At 53.4% G+C, this 10,269-nt stretch overlaps 1 protein-coding gene across 50 annotated transcripts in view; it reads left to right on the top strand.

The window, feature by feature from the left end:
- PPP3CC (protein phosphatase 3 catalytic subunit gamma) overlaps positions 1-9,510 on the top strand; it is a 44,195-nt gene extending 34,685 nt beyond the window's left edge. For 2 of the 50 annotated variants that reach the window (XM_072917556.1, XM_072917600.1), the window contains 4 exons: positions 2,421-2,492; positions 5,431-7,929; positions 7,993-8,433; positions 8,518-9,510. In XM_072917556.1, coding sequence (XP_072773657.1) covers positions 2,421-2,492; positions 5,431-5,606 — 248 coding nt within the window. In that variant the 3' untranslated portion in view covers positions 5,607-7,929; positions 7,993-8,433; positions 8,518-9,510. Of the gene's footprint in view, positions 1-2,420; positions 2,493-5,430; positions 7,972-7,992; positions 8,476-8,517 lie in introns of all 50 variants that reach the window. The other 48 variants (XM_072917601.1, XM_072917602.1, XM_072917603.1 and 45 more) reach the window with 46 other exon arrangements.
- Positions 9,511-10,269: the final 759 nt, after the last annotated feature.

The following is a 10,269-nucleotide window of genomic DNA, read 5'->3' on the forward strand; positions in this document are numbered from 1 at the left end:
AGAGGAGGATGGGGATTTTTTTTTCCCTGTTTTTATAGAAACCATCACAGCCCCGTCGCCCCAGTTCTGGGAACAGAGCCTGAGTGGGAAGGTGGCTGTTGCAGCAGCTCTGTCCCTGTATCGCGACAGCACAGGGTCATGCTGTGACGTTCTCCAGCACATCCCCCTCTCAGGGGGTTCTCTCAGGGGTACCAGGGATCTCCCCTCCCCCAAAATAAGCCTCTCCCCAGGACAGAACAAACAAGCTGGGCCTTTGCTGCTGCCTTACCCGCCCTGCCCGCCGCCTGCAGGCTGCCCCCGCTGCCCTCGGCAACTCCCGGCTTCTCCTGCCCTCCTCACCCCCCTTTCCCTGTCCTTCCCCCTTCTCCCACTCCCCTTTCCCTGTCCTTCTCCCACTCCCCTTTCCCTGTCCTTCTCCCACTCCCCTTTCCCTGTCCTTCCCCCTTCTCCTACTCCCTTTTCCCTGTCCTTTCCCCGTCCTTCCCCCTTCTCCTACTCCCTTTTCCCTGTCCTTTCCCCGTCCTTCCTCCTTCTCCTACTCCCCTTTCCCTGTCCTGACCCTTTTCCCTCTCAATTTTCCCTGTCCTTCCCCCTTCTCCTCACCCCCCTTTCCCTGTCCTTCCCCCTTCTCCCACCCCCCTTTCCCTGTCCTTCTCCCACCCCACTTTCCTTGTCCTTCCCCCTCTCAGCCCCCTTTCCTTGTCCTTGCTCCTTCTCCCACTCCCTTTTCCCTTTTCTTTCCCCCATCCTTCCCCCTTCTCCCACTCCCCTTTCCCCATCCTTCCCCCTTCTCCCACCCCCCTTTCCCTGTCCTTCCCCCATCCTTCCTCCTTCTCCCACTCCCCTTTCCCTGTCCTGACCCTTTTCCCTCTCAATTTTCCCTGTCCTTCCCCCGTCTCCAATTCCCCTTTCCCTGTCCTTCCCCTTTCTCCCACTCCCTTTTCCCTGTCCTTTGTCCTTTCCCTGTCCTTCCCCCTTCTCCAATTCCCCTTTCCCTGTCCTTCCTCCTCTCCCACTCCCCTTTCCCTGTCCTTCTCCCACTCCCCTTTCCTTGTCCTTGACTCTTCTCCCATTCCCTTTTCCCTGTCCTGACCCTTTTCCCTCCCCCTTTTCCCTGTCCTTGCCCCTTCTCCCACTCCCTTTTCCCTGTCCTTTCCCCTTTCTCTCAGCCCCCTTTCCCTGTCCTTCCCCCTTCTCCCACTCCCCTTTCCCTGTCCTTCCTCCTCCCACTCCCTTTTCCCTGTCCTTCCTCCTCCCACTCCCTTTTCCCTGTCCTTTCCCCTTCTCCACTCCCCTTTTCCCTGTCCTGACCCTTTTCTTTCCCCCTTTTCCCATCCTCCCACCCGTTCCCGTTTCGCACATCCCTTCACGCTCCCGGTGAATTTATGGGAGCCCCATCTGCTGGGTGAGGAGGAGGGGGGGCTGCCCCCCTTTTGGGGTGCCTGTGCACCTCAAAAAAGGGACACAGGGCTGCAGTGAGAGGGGGCCCTGCCCTCCTGAGCCTCTCCCCAGCCTTTTGCAGCAGGGCTCGGCAAAATCAGCTGAACAAAGTCACGGAATCTGGGGCAGAGCTGTGCGGCCACAGCTCCATCCTTCCTCCGTGGCCTCCCGAGGACCACGTGGCCTCTGTATTGTGTCCAAAGTGAAAAGAAACTGCAGTTTTGAGGCTAAAATCCAGAGAATCTGCTCAAGGGAAGGGCGTCCTTCCAGATGTTGAGACAGGGCCTACCAAACCTTGGATGTTGCTGCAGCAGATTTAGGAAGGGGGACATTGCTCAGCTCTGTGGTGCCTTGTTGCTTGGTAACACTTGGAGGAGGTGGAGCTGAAGCCAAACTGGATTTGGAGCCTGATTTTCTCTCATAACTCAAAGCACCAGGAGCAGAGCAGCCCAGTACCTGCTGCTTGTCCTTCCCTGGAAAACAGGCAGCCCCTGTCCTTCCCACTGCTCCAGAACATCCCCTGGGATCCCTTCGGTGTGGTGCAGGGTGAATTCCCCATAACTGATCGTCTGAAGGTGGCCTGGAGCCACCCAGCCGGGAGCAGATCCACGGCTCAGTCCCACTTGTCCCTGTCCAGTGCACACAGCAGGAAGCCTCCCACTCTCTGCTCCTCTGTTCTTCCATCAGATCAATCCAGAGGAAAGGAGACACCCCTGAGCCCTCGGGACTCCCCTTCCCCCCTTCCTCTCCACCTCTTGTCACCTTTTTCTCCCCTCTCACCACTCGTTTGGCACCACCGGGGCTGGGGGGCCGCGGGCTCTGCGTCGCAGCCATGATGTCGGATCACTCACTGTCACTCTGTTTTTGTTTCTTTTTTTTTTTTTTTCTGTTTTTTGTTTTGTTTTGGTTTGTTTTTTTGGTTTTTTGTTTTTTTTTTCCCTGTCTTCATTTCTGCATGCCACTGTTCTTCTGTATTGCAGCCACAGTAGAAGCGGTAGAGGCACGGGAAGGTATGGCTAGAACCCGGCGAGAGACTCAAATCATCTCCGTGTGTGCGTGCGCTCATTTTAAAGAGCTTTACCAGCCCTTAACGGAAGCTTTTTACTCTTGCATCACCAGAAGTGGGGGAGGACGAGGCCCTGCTGGGAAGGAAAAAATACCCAGGGGTTTGGTTCAAGGCTGTTTCAGCTTGAACAGTTTGTTCCTTAGTGGAACACCTTAATTTGGAGTCGCCAAAGCGGTTCCTGCTGCGGAGGCTCCAGACCTTGGGCTTGAGGTCCTGCAATCTGCCAGCATCATCAAAACCCTCAGAAAACAGGATTTTGTGGTGCTGGTGTAATCCCTGCCTTCCCCACAGGTAGGCCAAGGTGGAGAGGCAATTCTCTGCCTGTAGGGTGTAGGAACGACAGATCCATGAGGATTTTTCCTCGATGCCGAGCGGGGCCACGCAGCTCTACAGAGGGAAGTTGTTTGTGAGCCAGCCAAGTCCTTGTAAAAGATTTGGCACAGCCTCCTTTTCCTTAAATTCTCCGTAGCACAAAGGAGTTTCACATTTGGTCCGTGTCATCAGGGCGAGGGTGACGTGCTCGTCCCCGCGGTGATGGAACAGGGACATGAAATTCCTCAGTGGGATTCATCCCTCCCAAATCTGCCCGTGTGTCTCCTGGTCATGCAAGAATTTTGCCTTTGTGATCCAAGGACTAGCTGTTCCCTCTCCTGGTGTTGCAGTGTGTGGTTTGTGTCGGAGTTCAGAGCCTTGTGGTGGTGTCTTTGTTCTGTCGTTCTGGGTTTTGCCTTTTTTTTTTTTTTTTTTTTTAGTTTTCATTTTCTTTTTAATTGTTATTTTTTAGTGTCGTGTTTTTCAGCTTTGAAATTTTCCTGAGATTTCACTCTCTGGGGACAGCAAGCACTTGTCTGGTTTATCAAGTTCCTCCTATTCTATTAAAAGAGGGGGAGGTTTGGGATGTTGGGAGGAAATTCTTCCCTGTGAGGGTGGCGGGATGGTATTTCCAGAAAAGCTGTGGCTGCCCCATCTCTGGAAGTATCCGAGGTTGAATCTGGCATAGTGGAACAGGATGATTTTAATCTCTCAACCCAAACCATTGCTTGCTTCCATAAAAAGCTCTTGGGGAGCAGAGCAAATCCTAAACCTCTCTAAAAAGAAAAACCTCAGTTTAGGGAGCACAGTAAATCCTAAACCTTCCCTAAAAAGTAGAACCTGTTATTAGGGGGCAAAGCAAATCCTAAACATTCCTAAAAAGAAGAACCTCGTTTTAGGGAGCAGAGCAAATCCTAAACCTCCCTAAAAACAAAACTCCTCTTAGAGGGCAAAGGAAATCCTAAACCTCCCTAAAAAGAAGAACCTTGGTTTAGGGGGCAAAGGAAATCCTAAACCTCCCTAAAATGAAGACCCTTCTCTTAGGAGGCAAAGCAAATCCTAAACATCTCTAAAAAGAAGAACCTTGGTTTAGGGGGCAAAGCAAATCCTAAACCTCTCTAAAAACAAGACCCTCCTTTTTGGGAGCAGAGCAAATCCTAAACCTCCCTAAAAAAAAAAAAAAAAGGAAAAAAACTCCTCTTAAGAAGTAGAACAAATCCTAAACCTCCCTAAAAACAAAACTCCTCTTAGGGGGCAAACAAATCCTCAACCTCTCTAAAAAGAAAAACCTCAGTTTAGGGAGCACAGTAAATCCTAAACCTCCCTAAAAAGTAGAACCTCCTATAAGGGGGTAAAGCAAATCCTAAACATTCCTAAAAAGAAGAACCTTGTTTTAGGGAGCAGAGCAAATCCTAAACCTCCCTAAAAAAAAAACTCCTCTTAGGGGGCAAAGCAAATCCTAAACCTCCCTAAAATGAAGACCCTCCTCTTAGGAGGCAAAGGAAATCCTAAACCTCTCTAAAAACAAGACCCTCCTTTTTGGGAGCAGAGCAAATCCTAAACCTCCCTAAAAACAAAAAAAGGAAAAAAACTCCTCTTAAGAAGTAGAGCAAATCCTAAACCTCCCTAAAAACAAAACTCCTCTTAGGGAGCAGAGCCAATCCTAAACCTCCATAAAAAGAAGAACCTCAGTTTAGAGAGCACAGTAAATCCTAAACCTCCCTAAAAAGTAGAACCTCCTATTAGGGGGCAAAGCAAATCCTAAACATTCCTAAAAAGAAGAACCTCATTTTAGGGAGCAGAGGAAATCCTAAACCTCCCTAAAAGAAAGAACTTCAATTTAGGGAGCAGAGCAAATCCTAAACCTCCCTAAAAAGAAGACCCTCCTCTTAGGAGGCAAAGCAAATCCTAAACCTCCCTAAAAAAAAAAAGGAAAAAAACTCCTCTTAAGAAGTAGAGCAAATCCTAAACCTCCCTAAAAACAAAACTCCTCTTAGGGAGCAAAGGAAATCCTAAACCTCCCTAAAAAGTAGAACCTCCTATTAGGGGGCAAAGCAAATCCTAAACCTCCCTAAAAAGTAGAACCTCCTATTAGGGGGCAAAGCAAATCCTAAACATTCCTAATAGGAAGCAGAGCAAATCCTAAACCTCCCTAAAAAAAAAGAATTTCAATTTAGGGAGCAGAGCAAATCCTAAACCTCCCTAAAAACAAGACCCTCCTTTTTGGGAGCAGAGCAAATCCTAAACCTCTCTAAAAACAAAACTCCTCTTAGGGGGCAAACAAATCCTAAACCTCTCTAAAAACAAGACCCTCCTTTTTGGGAGCAGAGCAAATCCTAAACCTCCCTAAAAACAAGACCCTCCTTTTTGGGAGCAGAGCAAATCCTAAACCTCCCTAAAAACAAAACTCCTCTTAGGGAGCAGAGCGAATCCTCAACTTTGCCGCGGCAAAGCTTTGGCAGCGCCGAAACCTCTGTGAAAAATCCCCAAATCCAGACAGGTGCTTCCCATCCCCTCCACTTGTCCCCGTTGGTGTCTGGCGTGTGCTGGAGGGCTCCTCGGGGGCAGATCCATCCACACCCGGTGCTGACGGTTCTCCCTTCCCTCCGCAGCCATCCGCGGCTTCTCCCCGCAGCACAAGATCCGCAGCTTCGAGGAGGCGCGGGGGCTGGACCGCATCAACGAGCGCATGCCGCCGCGCAAGGATTCGCTGCACTCGGACGGCCCCGTCAGCCTGCTCACCTCCAACTCGGCCGACAAGAACGGCACGGGCAAGAAACCCCAGTAACGCCGCCAGCTGCGCCGCCACAGGATCCAAAACTCCACGGATTTTATTTATTTATTATCGGGGTGGGGTGGGGGCAAGGGGAGAAACCAACTTCACCTGGAGGCACGTCCATAAATCCAGTCCGCATCCGTTCTGTAAGAAAGCGACCATTTTGTAATTTTTTTTTTTTTAATTTATGTTTATATATAAAAATGTCCTTTTTTTTTTTTTTTTTTCCTTTTGGTTTAGAAACCAATCCAACTGCTAGAGCATCCCGGGAGTGTTGTGCTGTCCAGCTGCCCTCCCCGAGAGGTCAGACCTCTGCCGGAGGGGGTTGGATTAAAAAGCAAAAATCAGTCAAACCAGGCAACTTGGGTCGTTGGCTTTGGCACAATTTGGAGTTAGCCTGAGCTTTCCAAAGCAGGTCCTTCCCTTCAGGATACGGTTGGGTTGGTTTTCCTTTACACACCTGTTTTCTTCCCAGATTTTTCCTGTTGTTTTCTTCCACCTCTTGCCTACCTGCAGCTGCTGCTTTAGCAAGCAATTCCCTGGAAGGCAGATTGCTGGGATCCATCCCTGTTTTCCAAGGTGACAGCCAGGGGTAGCTCCAAAGGGCTCCAGGGCTGTTAACATGTCACAGCACCTTGTCCTTCAGGATTTCGGCTTCATCCCAAAGCTGAAGGAGTCCCAAAGGAAAACGGGGAGAAGGTGGGGGAAGTGCTGCCCCTTGTCGTGGCTCTTCCTCTTGGAGCAGCCAGTTTGTGCAGCAGAATTCCCTTGGGAATCCCTCTGAGTCAGAGCAGAGGAATTATCTCTGATGATCCTTGGGAAAGCTGCAGGGCTTGAGTTTTAAAGGAGAAGGGGGTGATTTCTACCCTGGAGCCTGCAGCTGCCCAGCCCAGGGCACATTCCCTGTTCCCAGCTCTGGAATCTGCCCTTGCTGAGCAGTTTGGGGTGTGGGGGGACAGCGTGGTCCCCCCCAGTGCCACCTCCCTGTCCCCCAGGTGTGTGGCTGTTCCAGAGGAGCTTTTCCCTGCTGCTGACAATATTTGGGATGAGATGGGTGGGGCAGTGCCGGGTTTGGGAGATGTGGCTGGGTGCTGGTGACAGCGCCCTGGACTGGGGAGCAGGGAGGGCTTGGAAGGCAGAAGCGAGCGGGTCTGGCAGGAATTTTGGCAGGGTGTTCTGGACAGGGATCCTGGGGGTTGCCAGGGTTCATCCCCTGGGTGTTGTCAGGGATTTTGGAGCGTTCTCTCCCTTAGCCTGGGAGTGCTGGGGAAGGGTTTTGGGGATTCCCTCCCCGTGTGAGCCGTGGCCGTGTCCTGGGGCCGAGGCAGCAGCTCCTGGAGCAGCCCCTTCCCACTCTCCCTGTCCCCCTTCTCCCGTGGGAGCCGCGGGCAGGGCTGAGCCTCTCCCAGGGGATCTTTGCCAAGGCTTTCCCTGGATTTTGCCGTCTTCCCTCGGCGGTTCCAGCGCCAGAGGAAAACAGCAACTTCCCAGGGAGCTTTCAGATTGTCTGAGCATCACACGTCACCTAATCCCACGGGGCTGTTTAGGATTCTGTGAGCAGACCGCTGGGTTTCCACGCTTTTCAGTCACATGCCTCCACTTTCCCCTCTTTTTTTTTTTATTTTTTTCTCTTTTTGTTGTTTTTTTTTATTTCCCCTTTGATCCCTTTTTTTTTTTCGACACGCCCACCGCTTTGCGAAAAGTGCGAGATGTTTGGAGCGAGCTTCTCTCCCCCCAGTCCGAGGAGTGGGGCCAAATTGCCTTTTGTCTGTGAGTATTTCTTTGTCCTTTCAGGGCCTCCTGTGTGCTACCCGGGCACACAGACCGTGCCCGGGGCTGCCCGTGCATGTTCGGCCGTGTTGTGCTGACCCAGGCTGGGACCTCCCCCAAGCAGCCAGGTTTTAGTCGGGATATTTGGGATGGGAATTGCGGGACCCCGAGCCTGGCACCCCCCTGTTCCCAGCGTTGGGGGGGGTCAGCAGGGCCCGGCCCATCACAGAGCGGGATTTGCTTTGTTGGCAGTTTGTCCCCCCACCCTCTTCTCCTGCTCTGGCATCACCGATTCCCCCTCCCCAAATTCCTTTTGGACCTTGTGCTTCGTGTTTTGGGGGCTCAGATCCAACCCCTGATCCTTGGGGCTGCTGGAGCTGCACCTTCCCAGCGTCCCAGCCCTGGAGAAGGGCTGGATGTTCCTTGTCCTGGCCCTGGAGACGGTGGCCAAGGGTGGGGCTTTTGTCCCCACTTACCCCCGAGGCCGGTGGGGCTGCACCTTCCCAGCGGCCCAGCCCTGGAGAAGGTGGCCAAGGGCTGGAAGTTGGTTGCCCCAGCCCCAGAGGTGGTGGCCAAGGGCTGGAAGTTGGTTGCCCCATCCCCAGAGGTGGTTGACCCAGCCCCAGAGGTGGTGGCCAAGGGCTGGAAGTTGGTTGCCCCAGCCCCAAAGGTGATTGCCCCATCCCCAAAGGTGGTTGCCCCAGCCCCAGAGGTGTTGGCCAAGGGCTGGAAGTTGGTTGCCCCAGCCCCAAAGGTGGTGGCCAAGGGCTGGAAGTTGGTTGCCCCAGCCCCAGAGGTGGTGGCCCCATCCCCAAAGGTGGTGGCCAAGGGCTGGATGTTGGTTGCCCCAGCCCCAAAGGTGGTTGCCCCATCCCCAAAGGTGGTGGCCAAGGGCTGGAAGTTGGTTGCCCCATCCCCAAAGGTGGTGGCCAAGGGCTGGAAGTTGGTTGCCCCAGCCCCAAAGGTGGTGGCCAAGGGCTGGAAGTTGGTTGCCCCAGCCCCAAAGGTGGTTGCCCCAGCCCCAGAGGTGGTGGCCAAGGGCTGGAAGTTGGTTGCCCCATCCCCAAAGGTGGTGGCCAAGGGCTGGAAGTTGGTTGCCCCATCCCCAGAGGTGGTGGCCAAGGGCTGGAAGTTGCTTGCCCCATCCCCAGAGGGGGTGGCCAAGGGCTGGAAGTTGTCCCTGTGGCACTGACAGGTGTGGGTGTCACACAACCAGGTCCCCTCTTCCCTTTGAAGCAGTTCCCGAGGGGCTGAGGAGCAGCGATGGGGCTCTGGGTGCTAATTACCCCCTCAATTAACACCCCCTCTCCCTGAAGCCACAGCCCCGAGCCCAAACCCCCCTTCCCCTCTTCTGGCCACAGCTTCGGAGCAGAATTCCCTGCCCCGGATCCCCACCACGCCAAACCAAAAAAACCAATCCAGAAACGCCCCAAATTCCCCCTTTTCCCCCCAAATCCAGCGCCTCGGGGCTGGGCTTGTCTCTGACCCCATCTCCGCGCTCCCACCCGTCCCTTCCCCTCCCGGCTGCCACCTGGAGCTTGGACACCGGGATCGAGGGGAGCCCCAGGGGGACCCCCCGACCCCAGGGAGCCCCCAAATCCAGGGGGAGCCCCACCTCCCGCAGCCTGGGTTTTATTGCATGTTCTAGCAAGGTGCATGTCCAAGGAGGGGAGTCGGCAATGGGGCGGGTGGTGGGTTGAGTTCAAGCTTCATTTTCTTTTTGGGATTGGGAGAACCCCTCTGGCTGCCTCTGGCACAGATCCCGCCTGGCCAGGGGGGCTGGCAGGGACGCAGATCCCACCAAACCTCGGCCAGGGAGGACCTGAAGCCCTCCAGGGGTGCAGTGATGCTGATTTTAGGGTTCTCGATGCTGAAGGATCATACGCCCGTTGCCTGGAGACTGCCTCCTTTTTAATTTTTATTTTTATTTCTTGCTTTTTTTTTTTTTTTTTTTTTTAGTTCTGTTGAAAGGAGAAAAAAAAATGGTGAAAATGTTATTTATTGGCAGAAATTATTTAATATAATTTCTTTTTTTTTTTTTTTTTGTGAAACAAGGAATGAATTTGTTAGAACTGTCTCGATGTAAATCGGAGTCATCTTTAAGGAGGAAAAAAAAGATAAAAAAAGTTAAAAATTGACACAGTCAGCGCGCTCCACTGTGACTTTTTTGGGTGGTGAGGGGCTGCCAGAAGGGAGGATTGTGGGGGTTTTAGGCACCAGTACAGGGACATGGGGACACTGGGGACATGGGGACATGGGGACACCAGTATGGGGACATGGGGACATTGGGGACATGGGGACACTGGGGACATGGGAGCACCAGTACAGGGACATGGGGACATGGAGACATTGGGGACATTGGGGACACCAGTACAGGGACATTGGGGACATTGGGGACACCAGTACGGGGATGTGGGGACATTGGGGACATGGGGACATGGGACATGGGGACACCAGTACAGGGACATTGCGGACATGAGGACATTGGGGACATGGGGACACCAGTACAGGGACATGGGGACATGGGGACACTGGGGACATGGGGACACCAGTACAGGGACATGGGGACACTGGGGACGTGGGGACATGGGGACACCAGTACAGGGACATGGGGACATTGGGGACACCAGTACAGGGACATGGGGACATTGGGGACATGAGGACATGGGAACACCAGTACAGGGACATGGGGACATTGGGGACATGGGGACACCAGTACAGGGACATGGGGACATTGGGGACATGGGGACAATGGGGACATGGGGACACCAGTACAGGGACATGGGGACATGGGGACATTGGGGACATGGGGACAATGGGGACATGGGGACACCAGTACAGGGACATGGGGACATGGGGACATTGGGGACATGGGGACAATGGGGACATGGGGACACCAGTACAG

Source organism: Taeniopygia guttata, chromosome 22, assembly GCF_048771995.1.
Source record: "Taeniopygia guttata chromosome 22, bTaeGut7.mat, whole genome shotgun sequence".
NCBI lineage: Eukaryota > Metazoa > Chordata > Aves > Passeriformes > Estrildidae > Taeniopygia > Taeniopygia guttata.